Source organism: Schistocerca nitens, chromosome 10, assembly GCF_023898315.1.
Source record: "Schistocerca nitens isolate TAMUIC-IGC-003100 chromosome 10, iqSchNite1.1, whole genome shotgun sequence".
NCBI classification, from domain to species: Eukaryota; Metazoa; Arthropoda; class Insecta; order Orthoptera; family Acrididae; genus Schistocerca; species Schistocerca nitens.
Window position 1 is genome coordinate 109,588,114 of NC_064623.1, and position 21,546 is coordinate 109,609,659.

The window sequence follows — 21,546 nt, forward strand, 5'->3', positions numbered from 1 at the left end:
ATAACAACAACCTAATCCACATTCAAAATGAAGCCTTTTACCAAATAACCCAAAATCCCTCAAACACAATGACGAAAAGAAAAAGAAGATGGATTTCATGGACATGTCCTAAGAATGAATCCCAAAGACCAACCCCTGCCCCTCCCCTTGGCTAAAAGAAAAGCAATAAATATTAAAAACTTACAAAGTGGTTGACCTAATGTACTCCAAAGTCAGGTGAAATGAAAAAGGAAGAAAGTAGTAACTAATAAAACCTCTCACAATTGCAAAATGCTGTTGTTATCATTGTCTACACCAGGGCTTCCAAACGTGTGGTCCACAGACCCCTTAGGGGTCCGCCGGCTCTTTCTAGGGGGTCCGCGGCCCCCTTTCACCAAATCGTGTAAAATAATGAGTAAAATTATTGAATAAAAATGTGAAAATCAAATCCGTCACTATTTTTTTTTCGTGTGATAAACATGTGTACTTTTACTTCAGGTCGTATTCCGAAGCAGCCTTCACGGTTCCTAAGTGAGAACGCTTACTCATTTAGTGCTGGCGAATGCGGCTTCTCTGATCGACTGTTTCGCAACAATGCGGGGGTCGTTTGTGCGCCAGCTCATGGCGCTAGATGCGCTGAAACCTTTTACGCATGCGCGGAGCGAGCTTTGTCGACCAATCACAGCGCTCGCTGGCACGTATGCGGCCCCGGGCATCATTAAATGTTAAACTTGCTTTGTCAGTGCACTACCTATTTCATAAGTCGATTTTTGACCATTTTATTACTTCTAACATGGATCGGTGGCTGAAGTCAGGATCATTGAAGAAGGGTGCAGTTTCTCCATCGCCTTCACAACAAGGGAAGTTTCCAGTTGAAATGAAGGAGGAGGGAGGACAACCAAAGGAAGAACAATCACAAGAAGCTCCACAGCCGGATTTATTATGTGAAAACGCTGCAAATACTCTATTGGTTGCAACATCCTGTGGAAGTGGAATAACCAAGAAGCGTAAATACAACGAAAGCTATTTAGAAATGGGCTTTATGGAGACAAAGGAGGGTAAAGCTCAGGGTGTAATTTGTGCGCGAGTCCTTCCGAACAGTTCAATGGTTCAAGTTAAATTGCGCCATCATTTTGAAGATACTCACCCGGATTTCCAGGCTAAAGACATCGATTTTTTTTCAAAAAGAATAGTCCTGAACTAGCTGTTTCTCAGCATTGCATGCAAAAACAATTAATTAAAATTCATTAAAAGCTTCTTTCTTGGTTAGTTATCGAGTGGCAAAAACAGGCAAAGCTCATACCATTGCAGAAAATCTAATAAAGCCGTGTGTTAATGATATTGTTTCTTGCATGCTAGATGAAAAGGCAGTAAAGCTTGTATCTTCGGTGCCATTATCAAACAATACTGTCAAGAGATGTATTGTTGACATGTCAAATGATGTGAAAGACACTCTTGTTTCTTGCATACAACACAATTCATTTTCTCTGCAGATAGATGAATCCACTGATGTTGCAGGATTAGTTATTTTATTGGCTTCTGTCCATTATGAATATTCTGGATGTTTTGAGGAGGACCTCTTATTGTGCAGACCACTACCGGCCAACGCAACAGGTGCTGAAATATTCCGTCTACTGGATGATTTTTTAAGGACTAACAAAGTTTCATGGTCTGATTTCATAGATGTGTGCACAGATGGTGCAAAAGCTATGACGGGTCCTACGGTCAGAGGAATAACGAAAATAAAAGCAACGCCAAGAGTTGCAGCAGCAGTCATTGTGCTCTCCACAGATATGCTTTAGCTACGAAACGAATGCCTGTTTCGTTCAAGAAAGTTTTAGACGAATCTATTCATATCATTAACTACATAAAATCAAGGCCATTGAAGTCAACACTTTTCACATTACTGTGCGAAGATATGGGAAGCCTTCATCGTTCCCTACTTCTCCACACAGAAGTGAGGTGGTTCTCACGTGGGAATGCACTCTCTCGGTTGTACGAATTAAGATTGGAAGTCTTAGCTTTCCTTTTGGAGCATAACACCAAATTAGCAGACCTTATTAATTACGAAAACTGACAGTGTATACTTGCCTATTTGTCAGATATTTTCTCCAAAATGAACTAAATGAATATTTCACTCCAAGGGAAAAGTGAAACACAGGTCACTGCTATCAACAAAGTTCGAGCATTCAAGAGGAAAATCATTTTTTGGGCAGAGAGTGTCGAGGAAGGGGATGTCAAGTGTTTTCCTCTTCTCAAGGAGTTTTTGAAAAACAAAACATTGACGCTTGGAAAGAATTTGTTTCATCAAATCTTGGAATATCTCCGAAGCTTGATGTCATTGTTGGAGCATTATTTCCCAGCAGCTGAAGATGAGAAGATGTAGAAATATGAATGGGTGGTCAACCCATTCACTGTATCCAAAAGCTGAACATTCTATCATCAAATCAATATGAGTTGTTGATAGAAATTGCCACAGACCTTACCTTGAAATCAAGTTTTGACATTGACAGTTACTCACACTTTTTGGATCCGTTTGGATAACAAGAAACACTACCCCCTTGTTGAAGAGGTGAAACGTGTACTTCTTCCGTTTGCCACAATGTACATGTGTGAATCTGGATTCTCGATCTGTGCTGCCCACAAAAGTAAGTACCGAAGCTGTCTAGATGCGGAACCAGACATCCGTCTCCATTTGTCAAGAATTGAACCCAACTTTTCAAAATTGTGTCAGCAGAAGCACCCTCAACCATCACATTAGGATTCCATTATTATTCCTACAGAGTCATCTATAGTAAAGAAGAAAGCATTTTTCTTTGTAGATGATCACTGAACGTACCTGAACTATGACTCTGTAGGAACTTTGTTTCTGTCTTCTATCATTTACAAAATAATTATTAATTGAATTCTGTTGGCATTGATAGTTTTGTTACGAAAATTAAAATGATCTCTAAAGCTAATTTCTTTTCTTTACAATATATTCCATCCTCTCAGTTACAAATATGGCCTGCCTATACTTCAGTTACAATTACTTGCTATTATTCTGACACTATATTGTGCCAACTGGCTGCGAGCGTAAACAAATGAGGACTTTTCACGTGCCACCTCGTAAAAGGTAAACCTCCTCTGCCAGAATTGTTTCCTTTGAGAAAAAAAGTCATATGTTCTGTGAAATGCTTTGTCTTCTTATATAAAAATAAGAGAGTCTGTTTGTTTGTTTTCCTAATTTGTTTACAGTCGAGACTGACTGCCACGATATAGTGTCCAAGTAGTAGTTGAAGTTGTCAGCTGTGGCTAAACTGTTGCCACGCCGCCCGTCAGTTGCCAGCTACCAACTGGCAGTACACTGTTGCAACGCCGCCTGCTAGCTGCCGGCTATGGACTGACAGCTGCCGTTCAGTAGATACGCAAAGACGTAAAAATAACTAGACTTTTCGAGCTGTTTACATGAGTAAGAAAATCGATTGTGGAACTGGAAAACGGCTTTATAAAAGCAGATTTCCAGACTCGATTTTGAAGTGTTTATCTGACCAACCAAAAGTGGAACTGGGAAATCGGCTTATGAAATCCGGTTTTGGAAACGCATGTAAACTGGGTGACTGTATTCCCACACATTGCACAACAGATGTCATAATAGTCCTTTAAAGGCAATTCATTGGACTCTTTTCGTTTGTGATGTGTTTGTATCCCGAATCATGGGTCTGCTTCTTTTCTTCACAGCCGTGCAGAATGGCCGCAGAGTCTTAGGCGCCATGTCGTCGTGGATTGCGCGGCCGCTCCCGCCAGAGGTTCGAGTCCTCCCTCGGGCGTGTGTGTGTGTGTGTGTGTGTGTGTGTGTGTGTGTGTGTGTGTGTTGTCCTTAGCAGAAGTTAAACTTAGGTTAATAGTGTGTAAGGCTAGGGACTGATGGCCTCTGTAGTTAAGTGCCATAGACATACATTTGAACATTTTTCTTCGGATTTCACGAAAAACCACACACACTCACACATTACGAAATATGCATGCTCCTTACACAACAGTAGCCAAACAGTGGAAGTGAACAGACCACAAGTGGCAGCTTGTCAACAGCGAACAGTTTGGACGTGACGTTGATTGCTCTTGGAGGAAGGCAGCTCCAACGTGTGAGATGTCAGTTAGCAAGTAATTTTAATCAGGCTATAGTGTGTTGAACAAAGGGAGTAAATCCACTAGTAAGTGTCTGGATAGAGTGGGAATTCAAATTGGATCGTTAATTTCAAGTTGTTTTGATTCATCTCTAAACCAAAGACTATTGATACTTCGGGAGGGGGTGGGGGTGGGGGGGGTCATTGGGAACATGGCACTTGCATTAAGAAGCTTTCAGTTTCCACGGGTTTCGCTCTGAAATTTGAAGTTACTGTGCTCTTGACTGACTAGGGGTCCGCCATGGATTTTCGACTGAAGAAGGGGTCCGCCAGCTGAAAAGGTTGGGAAGCCCTAGTCTACACAATTAATACTGAACATTTAATTAATAAAATTTATGATTCTCAGTGAAAATGAAAGTGGAGCACATGCATTTGCATGTTGACTGAAAAGGGACTATTATTGCAGTATATTAGAAGGACCAATGAAATTATACATACAGTGCTCATGTTCATTCCTCATAGACCAACTGAGAATTTTATAAAGCCAACATTTCAAGAGCATAATAAATGTTCAAACAAAATCTTACCACTCTAGTCCATTTCTTGACACTTTCATAGCCACATTTAATCAGTTTTGGGAAGAAAAATGTGTCATACGCATACACTTCTGGTTCCCTATTCTGTCTCCCTCTTTCTGTTAAAAGTTTCAAGTAGAAATTCACAATCTGAAAGAGAGGGAATAGTTGTAACAAGTCAGTTAACATACTGATCAAACAACAACATATCTATCTATGTAAGTGGTAATTAGAATTGTCAATACATACAATAGCAACTCTTAATGGCATTGGATGAACCAAAAAAACCAATGGGCACTAACAAGTTTTTAAATTATGAAAATGGCACAAATATTAAATGACAAATGTGATTAAAAATAATACTAACATTGTGATGAACATATATACAAATTTAATTAAAGAACATTACTTTATCATTCAGCCAGTTCGTCCCAGATAAAGTAGCTAAATCACCACGAGTTATCTGCAAGCCAAATCCTTCAGCCACCACCTCTGCATCAGTGTCCCTGCATTCGGCATCCAAATCATCCTGCAAAGTTAAAATTGCATTACTTATCACAATTCCTTGTTCAACATAGCCCACTTTAGTAGCTGCAGAAAATTTACATCTTAGCAATTCTTTTGACAAGCAGAAGTTAAAATAACACCAAAGATGATAAAGTGGGAAAATAATAATTGCTGATATGTTTTCAGATGTCCAGTACAGTTTTCATTTCATATTTTGGACAGCTGACCTATCCATAAGCAGTGCTTTTATATATAAACTGTCTTCTGGACAGACAGTGTGACTTTATTCCTGTCATGTAAGGGACATTAGTGCAGTAACTACAGTGGCAGCTTCAACTACTAACTGTAAACAATGGATGTACGAAAATGAGTGTGCGATGTTTTTCCCACATACTTTGACTCCTGAACATAAACAACAATGTGCGGACACCTGCTGTTGACTTGACTGAAATATAAAATGCCAACAGTTCTTTTCTGGAGAGGGAGGGTGGATTGAGAGACCATGAATAACAAGATATAGTGTTATCAACATAAACCAATCACACAACAACCCAAAGGAAGACTTTTCTGACAGTTTTACAGGGTTGCACGAACATTCCGTGCATCATACTCGAGTGGCAGAGACTACGCAGAATATCTGAAGCATTAAAACCATCATAATGTTTCTCTACTTTTATTAATCCAATCTCGAAACACTTTGGGCTGATGGTGTACTTTATGTCTGAAACCCAAGCACCCTGTGAGATATTGATAGTGTCATGTTGCTACTTATATTCGGTTTGACTTACTTTGATGCACGTTTGTTTTCCAGCATGAACATACCACGAAACCCCCTTCCCCAAAATACACACACAGTGTTATTTGGCTCTAGCATTAATTACTATCTACATGCCTCTGTACAGGCTCTGATTTCTCATTTACATAGTCCTTACATGAGGTGTACATTGATGGCAATAGGTCTGTTGCCAATGCCAGTTCTCTAAATTCTTCCAATAGTATTACACAAAAAGAATATTATCTTCCGTCCAGGGATTCCCAGTCAAGTTCGAAGAGGCATTTCCATTGCACTCTCACACTGATCGAACCTACTGGTAACAAATCTAGGAGCACCTCTGAATCACTTCAATGTCTTCCTTTAATCTGATCTAGTGGGAATCTCAAAGAATGTGTCACATTCTGGATGTAGTCCTCTTTACAAATCAGTTACACTTCCCTAGAATTCTCACAATAAATTGAAGTACACCATTCACCTTCCCAACAACCGACCCAATGTGCTCACTCCGCTTCATGTTGCTTTGCCATGTTATGCCTAGATAATTAATCTACGTGACTGTGTCAACCAACATACCACTGTGAAACTTCCAGGCAGATTAAAACTGTGTGCCGGACCGAGACTCGAACTTGGGACCTTTGCCTGTGAACCTTCGCAGAAGAGTTTCTGTGAAGTTTGGAAGTTAGGAGATGAGGTACTGGGAGAACTGAAGCTGTGAGGACGGGTCACGAGTCGTGCTTGGATAGTTCACACGGTAGAGCACTTGACCGTGAAAGGCAAAGGTCCCGAGTTCGAGTCTCGGTCCGGCGCACAGTTTTAATCTGCCAGGAAGTTTCATATCAGTGCACACTCTGCTACATAGTGAAAATCTCATTCTGGAAACATACCACTGTTTTTGAATATGACTGGTTCTCCTACTCTTCTTCATTAATTTACATTTTATGCATTTAGAGAAAGCTTCCATTCATCACACCGAGCTGAAGTTCTGTAAATGTCATCCTCCATCCTCCTATAAACCTTAATGATGACTTTTATGTATCCTATCCATCAGATTGTTTATGTAACCAGAGAACAAGAGCAGTCCCAAGACACTTTCCTGGCGCACTCTTAATGGTATCTTTGTCTCCGTCAAACACTAACTGTCAGGGACATCATACTGGATTCAATTACTTAAAAAGTTGTCAAGCCACTTACTTATCCAGATGCTTGGACCTTCTTTAACATTGGCACTGTAAACATTTTCCAGAAATCTGCAAATATGGACTCTGCCTATTGCAGTTCATCTGTGGTTCACAGGATAAATTCATGCTTACAACAACACACAGACTATTCTCTTCTCAGAATCTTCTGCAATTTGCAGAACACGCAGGAGCCTCACAAGCTGGAATTGAGTCACTCGAGTGTTTTACAAGCCTCCAGGAGTATCTGGAGTCACTCTGTCCGCAGGGCTTTGCACTGCTGCTGATGTGGCAGAACAGGGGATTCGTGAAGTGAACACACCAGTAGTGGTCTCTCGGATGTACAAACAGAGAATTTACATACTTTCCATCTCAATTCCAATAACTTTTTCCTTGATACTTTTCAACTGATGCATTTACTCCTATAGGAGTTGGACACAAATGTGGAAACACTGCAAGAAATGCATGCTTGAACACAAATGCAGATTCTAGCCAAGCCTGCACGTTTATCTGTTCTATTTGACCACAATGGCACCTGTCTGAGTGTCAGTCTTAGTCAGAACAGTGTTCTGTGTAGTTGCAGAGTGCATTATGTCAGAGCTAAGTGAATTTGAATGTGGGTGAACCCATCGCAGTATGTATATGCAGACAAGAATTTAAAAAATTCCTGGATTTTACTTGAATTTCACCGTTGAAACCACACTTTTTACCAGGTGAAAATAAACTTTTTCCCAGGGGCTATTCCATGCCAAGTGGTCTATTTTTGGAAAAAGTTCCCGTATGGTCATCAAGGATTTTGCTGAAATTTTGTGTGAAGTTTTGCACATGTTCCAAATGTACTTGCTCAGATATAGTCATTTGTTTGACCCCATAGTGCAGCCATCAACAGTGCAGCCATGAGTTTTCATCAACTTTGAGACATAATATCTCTGGAAATATTTTCTTTTTTTTTAATATAAAACTGTAAATTATAAACATAATAATGTATCAACACAAGGTCTTCAAATATAAAATTTCATTCTCTTACTACTTTCCTATAGTTTACAAACTGGAGGCAAAGTTCAGGATTTTTCTAAATATGCCAAAAATGTCTATTTTTGGTATACTCTTACAAAAAAGTGTGTTCTGCAAATTCTTTTAAACCATTTTCATTAGAAAGGCCATGTTCTAAAACTCCTAAAAAAACTCTATTTGGTTTTGCAATGCAAACATATAAGACCGTAAAAAAAAGAACGAGAAAGGGTCCATATTCCAATGGTACTCAAATCTGGCATTTTTACTATGTTCTACATTTGTTTATCACACTCTGTGGAAATAATATCAAAAGTCCTGACTACTAGGAAATGAGCTCAAGTCAGAAAAAATACAAGTAAGTAGACTTACTTGTTGTTTTTGAAGTTGTCTACAACATTCAGCTACAAAAAAAAAAAAAAAAAAAAAAAAAAAAAAAAAAAAAAAAAAAAAAAAAAAAAAACTCTTTCTATAAAAAATGTAATGAAATAAGGAATACAATAAAAAGAAAAAAGTTTTATCTTTTTTGTGGCTCTAATAATCTGAGGTAATCACATTTGAAAAGTGCAATTTTTTGGGTTCTACCTTACCAAAATTAATTCCGAAACAATCGCATCAGTGACATCTGGCCAACAGTATAGTTTTCTTTGTGACATTCTACAGCAAATTAATGAAACTCGTAAAAAATGCAAGTAGCTTGAAGCAAATGTAAGTTTAGGATCCTAAAAGAAACCTCTCCTAGTTTTGGCCTCTGGCACTTATAGAAATGTATGATCGGTTTGGGATCCTGTGTAAAGAAGCCCTTATCAGGGTTGGGAACCTATGGTGAAGAAACTCACTTTAGGCTGCTGTTGCACAGCTACTGGATGTGGCACCTATGGTGATGGAGATGCTCGTTTTCTAACTTTAAAAGGAACCAGCAATGGTTAAGCCACCATAGAAACACATTTATATGGTTTTTCATGTGTACACTGATGTCCCATATCAACCGCAAACTAAGCTAACACAAAGTACGCTATACCATAAACCAGAATTAAAGTAGCACATCACTAGCATTACACAACAAAAAGACACAATAATTCTCTACAACATGGATCAATTCAAAAACACGTCAGGAAGGCTGCTGTGAACTTGACCAAAATTTTCCACAATGTATGCTGCAGATGTTATGCAACAATTTTATTACAACAATCTCCACTGCTTTGGTAATGCACAGTTAAATTGTGAAGTTAATAACCAGTTTCATTCTGTAGCTATAGCAGAAAAACCAGATGAAATATGTCACAATGAATTGTGACAAAAACACCCCTTTCTTGGAGTTTTTAGAGTTATTCGGTATTTACTTCACTTCCTAGTCATCGAGACTTTTGATATATTCTTCCCCAGACAGTACCAAACAATTTTAGAACATAATAACAGATTTCAGATTTAATTTGAGTACCAGCCGAATTGGGACATTTTCAATGCACCTGCAACTTGTTGATGCTTTTTAGGGTCTTATATGCTCACATTTCAAATGCAAATACAGTTTTTAGGTAGTTCAGAACATGGCCTTTCTTATGAAAACTCTTTAATAGAGTTTGTAGAAGACACTTTTTTGTAATAGTGGGTCAAAAATAGCTTTTGTTTAAAAAATAAAAGAAAAATCATCAACTTTGCACTCAATTTATAAACTATACGAAAGCAATAGGGGGGGAATCGCCACATCATTCAACAGATTCATAATAATGTAAAGAGCAGCGGTCTGGAAAATACCAATCTCCTGCTTACAGATGGTAAAATATAAAAACCTAATAAATTATTATTTTAGAATAATTTTATATAATGCTAATAATAATAATAATTATAATTATAATAATAATAACTTGTCTAAACAGGGCCTTTTACAGTAGGCTGTGAAGTGCACTTTGCGACAAAGTGATATTATATTTTTTTTATTAGCACTTTATCATCTAAAGTTCAAACAGAAACCCTAATTGTTTAATAAGAAGAAGCTTTCTTGTTTCAAACATTGATTTTCATTAAAATATATACTTACTCATAATGTTTAGCAAAAAATACAATTTTACTTGCTATCTTCTACTGCACTATATACAAGTATCACTTTTTCCTTGTAACGAATGGCATGACTTTAAATGTTATGCCAATAAAACTACAATTTAAATACACAAGGTACCTATTTATATTAAATTTAATGTATATAAAAAGTGCTCCCAGATGACTTAGGAGTTCTTTAATTTTATCCATTAGTGCACTTGAAATTCAGTTTCATCTCCTAAACAATTCAGAACTGTGGACGCAGCATGATCTTTTCCTGCGCTCTAAAAATGTGTCAGTACAATTTAAAATACTGTCATAAATAGCTGGTTTTCTGATCCTGAAATTTTTCCAAGTTGCTGGTCCTCCGAAGTGTTTAGTTTTGCATGAAACTCAAATGCTCCTCAATTTAAGAAATCCACTGGACATTCTCACACGTAACATAACTAGTCTTGCATAAAACGAAATTTATTCTAAAATTAGCAGTTCTCAAACCACAATTTGCAATATTTTCCCACAACCTGTTAAAAATCTAAACAGTTGTGACACCATGCTCATCGAAAACAGTCTGTTGTTACAAAATATCGCATAGTTTTTGTCCTAATGCCTTTGACACATTTTGTTGTTGGCAGAAGCTTTTGTGTATATTGTCTTTTGTTGCTGTAAATAGTACATTTTCTTTGCCACTAAAGTTTTACTTCGGAGTTATTCTCTCATATATGTTTTATTGCTGCAATATTATTCTGCAGTAGTGGGCTAAAGTAATATTCTCTGTTAGCGTATCAGTTCTTACCAGTCAAAATTACCAAAATGAAAACTAAAATAATGAAAAATTCTTGGAATTTTAAAAAATTCCAAGGTTTTTTCCAGATTTCCCAGTTGTCCCATGGCGTATCTACCCAGCCTTATCTGAGGTAGCCAAACTGTTTGGTGTTTCGAGAGGTACGGTATCGAAGATTTATATCGCATACAGGAAAAGTGGAAAACCATCATCTGCTAAGCCACGACAAGGACGGAGGCGTGTGTCAGTCACTGTCAGAGTCACAGTCACAGAAGAGGATTGTGACGAAAAGTAAGAGGGTGGCAGCTACAAAAGTTACTGCAGAAATGAATGTTGCCCTGCACACACTGTCAGCAACAAAACGATACAAAGGGAGCTCCAGAAGCAGGGAATCACAGGCCGAGCTTGAATTCCAAAACCACTTGTCAGCAACGCAAATGTCCACACTAAAATGCCCCACAGTATAAAGCTTGTTCCCCAATGGTGACACTGTATTCCAAGATGATAGGGGCAAAGTTCACAAAGCCCGCATCATCCAGGACTAATTTTGTGAGCACAAGGATGAATCGTCAGATTCTTCACAAAGAGCTGCACTGAGGAGAAGTATCGATGTCGGTCAATGAGGCCTAGCACAAAGTCGCCATTCCAAAACATTTCAAAGGTGTTCTATAGGATTCAGGTCAGGAAGCTTTGCAGGCCAGTCCATTACAGGGATGTTATTGTCATGTAACCATTCCTCCACAGGCTGTGCATTATGAACAGGTGCTCGAACGCGTTGAAAGATGCAATCGCCATCCCCGAATTGTTCTTCAACAGTGGGAAGCAAGAAGGTGCTTAAAACATCAATGTAGGCCTGTGCTGTGATAGTGCCACACAAAACAACAAGGGGTGCAATCCCCCTCTATGAAAAACACAACCACACCATAACACCACCGGCTCCGAATTTTACTGTTGGCACACTGGCAGATGACGTTCACTGGGCATTCGCCATACCCACACCCTGCCATCGGACCGTCACATTGTATACTGTGACCCTGTCTCCACACAATATTTTTCAACTTTTCAGTCGTCCAATGTTTATGCTCCTTACACGAAGTGAGGCATTGTTTGGTATTTACTGGTGTGATGTATGGCTTATGAGCAGCAGGTCGACCACAAAATCCAAGTTTTGTCACATCCCGCCTAACTGTCATAGTACTTGCAGTGGATCCTGATACAGTTTAGAATTCCTGTGTGATGGTCTGGATAGATGTCTGCCTGTTACACATTACGACCCTCTTCAACTGTCGGCGGTCTTCGTCAGTCAACAGATGAGGTCGGCCTGTATGCTTTTGTGCTGTACATTTCGCTTCATGTTTCCACTTCATTATCACATCGGAAACAGTGGACCTAGGGATGTTTAGGAGTGTGGAAATCTTGTATACAGATGTACGACACGAGTGACACTCAATTATCTGACCACGTTCGAAGTCCGTGAGTTCTGCGGAGCACCCCACTCTGCTGTCTCACTATGTCTAATGACTACTGAGGTCGCTGATATGGAGTACCTGTCAGTAGGTGGCAGCACAGTGCACCTAATATGAAGAACGTATGTTTTTGGGGGTGTCTGGATACTTTTGATCACATAGTGTATCTTATCAAATTATTCTAGTAACAATTTATCAAAGTGCTATTATTTACCCAAAATTTTGGAAGTACGGGTCAGTTACATTTTCCTCAACTGAACACACCAGCACTACAGGCGGACAACTGAATAAGTGCTGATTATGTATTGTGCTTAAACCAGTTCCAAGTGCAAGGATTACGAATCAGCAGACAGAATGGTACTTACCAAAAGTGAAACTCGGCAGTATTTTGATAAACTGGACAATAATGAAGTGAGGTGCAAAATGTGTTTCAAAATTTGAAGTCTTCAGGAATACTACATGCACGAATATGGGTTTAAGGTAATGCCTCACAAGTACATCAAGGTAAAATTATTTACTTAATCAGAGTGTGAATAGAGTGTTAATTATTTGTTGCTATAAATATACGACTACACAGATGGAAGTAGTGCATAAATCAAAGACTTTACTTTGTGACAATAAAGCTTCAAAAATTATGATAATAGAAAGCTGTCCGAGGAAATCATATCTAAGCAACGCAATGTGTCATGATAGTGATGGCCAGAAGAATTTACTTTAAAAACTTTTGGGTATCAATCAATCATTTTCCTGATTATCTGTTCCATCCATAATTCCAAGTTTCAATTTTTTTTTTTTTTTAAATTGTAACCTGCAATGAAAATAAAGACATTGCTCAATTTAATGCTTACACTATTCTTAAAAAAGTGAAAATCGATTATCTCTCTCTACTGTATACAAGATGAATCATCTAAAACTTGCACCACAAATATTGCAGAAATGGAAAGTGCTATTGATGTGTTGATTTTCACAGAGTGGATTAGTAGTCAGGGGCTCTTATTGTTAGCCAGTCAACAGATTGTAATAAGTAAAATGTATTTTTTTCCACAAAGATACACTTTTTTAAATGGAACAATATCTATTGACATTAACAGATTAAAAGTATGGTAAATTACAATGTCAATATTGTTTGTTGCAGGATTCTAGTGCAAGTCGTTTATGAGATATTGTATTTTGAAAAGTTTCCATAGCGATAGTTATTTGCACTGTTCAACCTGCGTAGTTGCTAGCTACTATGTTGTTCTGCTTGCTTATAGTGTGCTTGTGTGTTCCTCGAGTGCACTGCAACCTGATCGTCAGTCAGTGTATAACAGTCCACGCAGCAGGTCGTCAGGAAGAGGAATTTACCAATGCAGAAATAGCCAACATCCGTGTGGTTTATGGAGAGTGTAGGAAGAATGCAGTTGGTTCTTGTACCACGTATGCGGCAAGGTATCCCAATAGATCTCAACCACCTCGGCAATTATTTTTCAATCTCTTTAAACAGTTACATGAAAGAGGTAATGTAACACCTAGGGAATATAATGAAGAAAACAAGTGACAACAGAAGAAGGATAAATTACTGTTCTTGCTGCTGTTGCAGTTGATCTGCATGTTAGCTCCCATGCTCCTCTGCAATCATATGAGGAAGTTGCATCAGTCAGGCAAGTGTTCTACACATTCTCCATTGACATAGGTTCCATCCCCATCAAATCTCTCTCCATCAACAGCTGCATGGAAACTACTATACATGGGCATTAAAACAGGATACTCCAAATGTATCACATATCTTGTTCAATGATGAAGCTGAATTTACCAATCATGGCCAGGTGAACTGCCAAAACATGCACTATTGATCTGTTGACAGTCCACGTTGGCTTCGTCAGGTGGAATGTCAGCATCTGTGGAGTGTAAACATGTGGTGTGGGATAGTGAACCATCGGTGCATAGGTCCATTTTTCATAGATACAACACTGAACATGCACAAATATTGCAGCCTCCTAATAGACCATCTTCCACAAATGCTAGAAGATGTTCCTCTGCAGACTAGGACACACCGGTGGTACCTATATGATGGCTGATCAGCCATAGTGCACAAAGTACTACAGCTTGTCTTCACAAATAGTTTCCAAATTGTTGGATTGGGCACATAGGACTTGTACATTGGCCAGCCTGTTCCCCCGATTTGACACCTGCAGACTTTTTCTGTGGAGAAAGTTGAAAGACACTGTCTAAAAGCGTGTACCACCTACATTCAATGATATCCAATGATGTATTACTGCAGCCTGCTCAGGCATCTCCTCTGAAATGCTAGCATGTGTGCAGCAATCGTTCCAAACCAGACAGGAAGCGGTGATCATTTTGAATGTAACTAGTAATGGTCAACTGTCTCATTACTGGTCAGAATCAACGTAACTAGTGTATGCACTTGTGTGTGCTACCACATGTATTGTTCAAGTGTCAGCGTAGTAACTTTTCAAAATATGATATCTCATAAACAGTTCTCACTAGAATCCTGCAACAAACACCACTGACATTTAAGTTTACTTTTAGTTTGTTAATGTCAATAGGCATTGTTCCATTCAAAAAAATGTAAGTTTGCAGAAAAAAAACGCTTTCTACGAATTATTAAAATCCATTGACTGACTAACAATACGAGCCCCTGACTACCGAGCCATTCTGTGAAAACCTCACATCAAAAGCACTTTCCATTTCCGCAATATTTGCAGAGCAAGTTTTAGGTGATTCACCCTGTATGAACTTTAAAAACAAAGACAGAGAGATTGAAGCTGATAGAAGGCATCTACTTTAATCATTTTAGTAAAGGTATGTATTGATACCAGCAGTGTCTTGATACTTTCGTTTCAATTCTCTTACAAGTATGACACGCGCGCAAGAAAGTACCAATACTTTTTGTTCCATACCATATTCAATCCACATTTCCTCCCACACAACTTCAGCCTGAAATTTAAGTGTAACTGATGTGGTCATAAAATCTCCACATCTTAGAAGTAGAGGTGACTTTTTACAACAAATGTTTTATTCAATAAATAATATGCCTGTGGTAATATAAGATATCTAGACATCAAATTACTCTGTGTGCACAACAATAATTATCTCTACAATGAGGAACGTATTCTTGGGGGGAAAATCAAACAGAACTTCAGTGCAAAAGAAGCTCATGGAGTTGAAAGTAGAAGTCATTTGTGTACTATCTCCTTGCATTTGGAACACACATGTTCATTCTCCTGATAGGGAAGAGGGATCTGTCTGAAAGGCATGAGGGACTGGGCTCAGACCACATGATGAAGGACACCCACCTATTGAGACTACGAATGTCGTAGTGATCCATTCCACCCTCAATGTTGATGCTGCACATCTCTTATGACTCCTTGCTATCTAATGATAGTGAATGAGGACCTGACACATAAATAGTAAATCCAACTCAAAATTATTGAAGGAAATAAATTATCAGATTAATTCTGTCAAGCATTTATTTTCTCATTTTTAGTGCATGTTCTGGGGGCACCTAAGGATGATGCACGACTTCCACACTTGTCATGTATATCGGGAGGGCGTGTCGTGGAGTGGGTATCAAACTTCCCAGGACTACAGCATTCCAGAACTGGGGTTGTGTTGGGGAGGGAGGTGGGGAATGGAAACAGTTCAAGTTTGTATATGAAGGAAAGGGAGTTGGCTGTTGCTTGGTGATAATCACATGTAATGAACAATAATGAGAAATGTATTTTGAATGGTTAACTGAGTCGAAAGTACTATATTTTGAGTGAATGAGGAATACGAAAACGACAGTGTTGACTACATGTCTACTGTAACTGAGAACTGCAGGAACTGAAACCGAAGTTTGTGGTCATTTAAAAACTGTGAAGCCACATTTCACATTAGTAAACAACCAGGATTGTACAGCAAAGGAAAGCAAAACTTGGGAGGCCATTTTGTGTTTCAGCTGACAGCACTAGGAATTTCATATTGTGAAGGTGAAGTATTGACCAGCCATTCTAGCTCCATGTAATTTTAACACTTTCTTGACATTCCTTTCATATGAACCAGCTGCCATATACGACATATCCCACTTTCAGAAATATAATTAAGCCTTATCTCTCAAAATACAAGTAGGTCATCCTTTTAACAAGTCCCTGTACACTCATTACAACTAAGGTTTAGTTTTTCTAAGGTCTAGTTTTAGCCACAGATGTCATTTCCGTGTTTCACTAGTTTAACATACCACACACCTGCCAAACAGCAGGCGTTCTCAATAGAGAAATCCATTGCTCCCCGCAGGCACTACGTAAACTGAGTTAACTTACCGACTCGCCAGATGACTGAGAGCCATCGACGCAGATTGAGACGTTTCCAGCGGACACCGAATCTTCTTCCTCCTATGACAGAAATTTTTACAATAAGATTCCAATTAAATGCTTAAATGTTATTCAACACACAGTTCACTGTACAATGGTGGTCAAGAGATCAGCCTAACAAATGTAATACCACAGGCAGGCCACTACAGACCTAAGCTCTTATCTTCAGAGCAATCAGAGGTGAAGAATAATACTACAAAAGGGCACAGCTCTGAGGTGGATCTGCTTCACAATATACGAAGGTCATTCAATAAATAATGCCCTATTTTTTTAAATTTATTGTTATTTTTTTATATTTTTAATGCAATTAATAGATATGAAAAAATCTTTTAGGTGTTTGAAGTTTCTTCTGGACACATGCGAAGTTGCAAATAATTCTGACAGAAGCTGCAACCATAGTGAACCATCAAAATGGCTCTACGCGATACACTGAAAACACAAGCAACGGTTGCAGAAAAATATACTGTGGTGAACATCCAGTGTTTCATACCTTTGCAGTTACTAGGAGCACAGCTGGGCAATAGGTAAAGACAGTTAAAGCATCTGGAAAAAAAAAACAGAGTTCTGCAATCATTCTGGATGCCACATCACAGACACATCAAAACACTAAGAAGGCTTTATTCTTGATGGTGCATCAAAATTTGACAATTGATGCTACAGGCACTGTTGAGCATTGGGAGTGCACGTGCAGTGACTCGGATATTCAAAAGTGTGTTACAGGTGGGCTTCACAGATGCACAGAACAGACCATAATGTTCAAAGAAACGCCACTTCATCTAAAATTCTGAAGCAGTTCGAGGCCACCGGAGAGATCTCGGAGGAGGTGGAGGAGATTAGTGTTTAACGTCCCAATGACAATAAGGTGATGAGAGATGGATTAGGATTAGGGAAGAATGGGGAAGGAAATGGCTGTGCCCTTTTAAAGGAACTATCCTGGCATTTGTCTGAAGCAATCTAGGGAAATCAAGGAAAACTAAATCAGGATGGCCGAACACGGGTTTGAATCGTTGTCCTCCCGAAAGAAGAGTCCAGTGTGCTAACCTCTGCACCACCTTGCTCTGTCTGGGGAGACCTTACTGTCACAGATCGTTACAGGTGACAAAACCTGTGTGTATCACTTTGATGCTGGAAACAGAAAGGGTGCCATGAGAGTGGCACCCTGTGGTCTATCACTTAAACTGCATATCTTTGTAATACATAAGCATTAATTTGAAAATCATCAAATACGGCAAGTTACTGTCTCGAACACTTAAATCGACAAGGCCGCTGCTCAGTTTGCTCCTGACAGCCAATCACGCACAGGACTCGTGGCGTCACACAAACATTGGCGATTTGTTGAAAGAACTCTTAAAACGCCACAGACTGAACATAGGTGAAAAAGTTTGTGTGTCAGAATTTGAGAACTGAAAAAAATGAAAAACATTAAGCACGAAGTGTAGTTAACACACCACTTTTGGCGGTTTCCACATTTAAACTCATGTATTGCAAAAATAAGCAGTTTAAGTAATGTGCCAAATTAAAGACCTATCAAAAACATGTCATTTTATTACAATTTGGAGCGCTTAAGTGCCACAAAATGTGTCCTTGGTGGGCAAACATGCTATCTATAGATCTTATCTTGGACTTTTAGTGCTGTTTAGTAGTATATTATGAAACAGAAAGCAGATATAGCCTGTAAACGTTTTTGAGAGCCACAGCACCACACCTCTGATTGATAAATGTTGCAGCCGTCCCCAGTGCAGAATCAACACACCGCACCTGATATGGTATAACAATACGAATGGGGACTGATTGCCAGTCACCACGTAGAAGAAATGTTTAGAAGCAGACAGGTAGATTTAAAAGTAAACTATTGGATAAGCTAACAGACAGAGTTGTCCACTGCATGTTAAAAAGCACAAACTCATACACACCTGTACACGCACAAATCACACACACTTCCAGGCCCTGAGGCTAGCTCAGATGAGTACCAATCTCAGCTGTGGTGGGTAGTGGGGATACAGAACGTGTGAGGAGAGGAGACACACACATAGCTGGATAGGAGCTGGGAAAGGTGCTGTAGTGCAGTCTGTGGGAGTGTACACTACAGTAGCGAGCCAGTGGGTGTGTTGGACCTTCCATCGACCTACGGACCCCCTTGAAGATGTCTCCCGCAGTCGGAGACAAAACGTTGGGAATTGAGACAAAATTCATCAACCGACCACAGCATAACAGCCCACATAATTATAATGGACATAACAATGATTTGCTGATGACATTGCCTTCCTGAATGAAACTAAAGAAGTATTACATGATCTGATGGATGGATTGAACAGTCTAATGAAAACAGGATATGGACTGAGAGTAAATCAAAAAAAGACTTAAGTAATGAGAAGCAGCAGAAATGAGAATATTGGGAAACTTAACATCAGGATTGACGGTCACGAAGTAGATGAAGTTAAGGAAATATACTTACCTAGGCAGCAAAATAACCAGTGATGGATGGAGCAAGGAGGTCATCAAAAGAAAACAGACAAGGGGAAGGGACAGGTTGATAGGACATCTGTTAATACAGCTGGGAATTACTTCCATGGTAATAAAGGGAGCTGTATAGGGTAATACTGTAGAGGAAGACAGAGATTGGAACACATCTCCAGCAAGTAACTGAGGACGTAGGTTGCAACTGCTACTCTGGGATGGAGAGGTCGGCACAGGAGAGAAATTCGTGGCGGTTTGCATCAAACCAGTCAGAAGACTCAGAAATCATCAAAGGTTAATTAAAGTACGCAAGTTCCTGGGAATGTAAGTACTTACGCAGAGGTGATGATGCCTGCACAGGATGGAGTAGCATGGAGAGTTCATCAAAGTAATTTTTGAACTGAAAACTACCATCACTACCACACTAATAAGGAGTAAAGACAAATCAATGCATTTGGAGCTACTGAACACTATGGGGGAAAAAGACACACACACACACACACACACACACACACACACACACACACACACACACACAAGCGCGCGCGCACATTGCTTCTAAATTCAGACTTGGGATACACCCAAAACTATGGTCCTTGAGATTATAATTGACATATGTGCAAAACTGACCCCAAAAGTTTTGAATGACAACCTTAAGTCTAACTGAGTGCTTATTTGAGAACTTCTGGAATTGTATAGAAATGATGCTACTATTTTCAACAATGTTATAACAGGGGAAGAGTTGTGGATTTTCAATTATTACCCTGAGGTAGAGAGAGAGAGAGAGAGAGAAAACTCTGTGTGGCACACCTCACAGTCACTACACCCTAAGAAGGCACACATGGGCACATCCAAAGTGAAGGCAGTGCTGACTGTCTTTTCTGATGATTGTGGTACTGTACACCCTGAGTTTGTACTTGCCAGACAGACCACCAATGCTGCCTTTTATGTACAAAAGTCAAAGGCTGGTGGAAAGGAGGGGTGTGAGGGCTGGGGGAAGGGAAGGTGGGACATCAGACCACATATTGCTTGTTCCCGGAAGTACCAGTGAGACAATGATCAGCCACACTGCCTTTAGTTGAGGGATTGTCCTATCAAAAAACCACATGGTAATGTTGCCCTCTCTGCCTCCAATAGTCCCGAATTGTACCGGCAGTCATCCCCCCCCCCCCCTCCCTCCACCCTACCATCAGCTTGACGAAGAGACGTAGTTTTGAGATAATGTTACATGTGCCCTTAAATATATTTCAACCCGGGCCTTCTGGAACACCTACTATGATGCTCAGAAATATCATTGGCAAAAATATACTGAGGCACAGGGGACCTATTTTGAAGAACTTTTATGCACTGTGCCATTCAGATCAATAAACTAGTTTTTGTACATTTGGTCACATTACTTTCCAGGCGAACCTTGTATACGGAAAGTAACTATTGTTTTCTCCACCCACTGCTCATATTCCAACCACGATTTTCTTACTAATACCAATTTTTCTCCAACCACTGCTTGTATTCCAACCATCACTTACTTACTAATACCAATTTATGTTAAGAAACCTTTAAATCTCATTTTATATAATTGTGAGATGAAATGTGTTCCACTTACCACATTATATACTTTAAAAAGTACTTACATCTCTCTCGATACCCTTCTCCAATTGTGGCATTGCCCGTATTTCGTCGAATAAATGTAATAACATGGACTTCTCCATACTGCTTACAGAATGCTGAGAAAGAGACATCTAATTTGTAGATAATTACACAAGATACACCGGCAACAAATTAAGCAGGTACTGAGGGGGATGGGTGCTACTTACCCGCCTCTCCATAGAACATTCACTGCTCTGCTCGCCCGGTGAAGAAGGAGGGCCGTAGCAGGTCTCCATAGGAGACAGTGACGACAGCCTCCTAACAGGCAATTCTGTTGGCGTCTTCAGATTTCTCCTGACTGACTCTTTTTCATTCATACTATTTATGTCATTCTGCAAAGTGAAACATTTATGTACAGTTGATTGGTGAACCAGGAAAGACACAGAAATCTCAATGTTAGAGAGCCCCTTACCTCTTCAGACAAACAGTCTTTTATTTCCTGCACACCATCTGTACGGTGGCAGAAAACAGTAGCCATTCTAGCAGCTGATATAGATGGAGTGACTAGCTGATAACTGTGTCCTCGCAATGGTACTTCTGGGTCTTTACTGACTGAATCTAGCAGTCCGTTGTGTTTTGCACTGTTTACACTACCCTACAAAACACAAAATGTAATAAAATTCAACACATGAACCTTTTTAGAACATTATATACAAAATAATTTATAAAAACCTTATAGCA

General features: G+C 39.3%; 1 protein-coding gene across 1 annotated transcript in view; it reads right to left on the reverse strand.

The window, feature by feature from the left end:
* Positions 1-21,546, reverse strand: part of LOC126210488 (uncharacterized) — a 347,809-nt gene that overhangs the window by 19,292 nt on the left and 306,971 nt on the right. Inside the window, exons 37-42 of the mRNA XM_049939722.1 lie at positions 21,278-21,460; positions 21,033-21,197; positions 20,850-20,942; positions 16,711-16,782; positions 5,067-5,186; positions 4,670-4,807 (exon numbers count right to left, since the gene is read on the reverse strand). Of these exons, the coding sequence (XP_049795679.1) occupies positions 4,670-4,807; positions 5,067-5,186; positions 16,711-16,782; positions 20,850-20,942; positions 21,033-21,197; positions 21,278-21,460 (771 nt within the window). The remainder of the gene's footprint in view (positions 1-4,669; positions 4,808-5,066; positions 5,187-16,710; positions 16,783-20,849; positions 20,943-21,032; positions 21,198-21,277; positions 21,461-21,546) is intronic.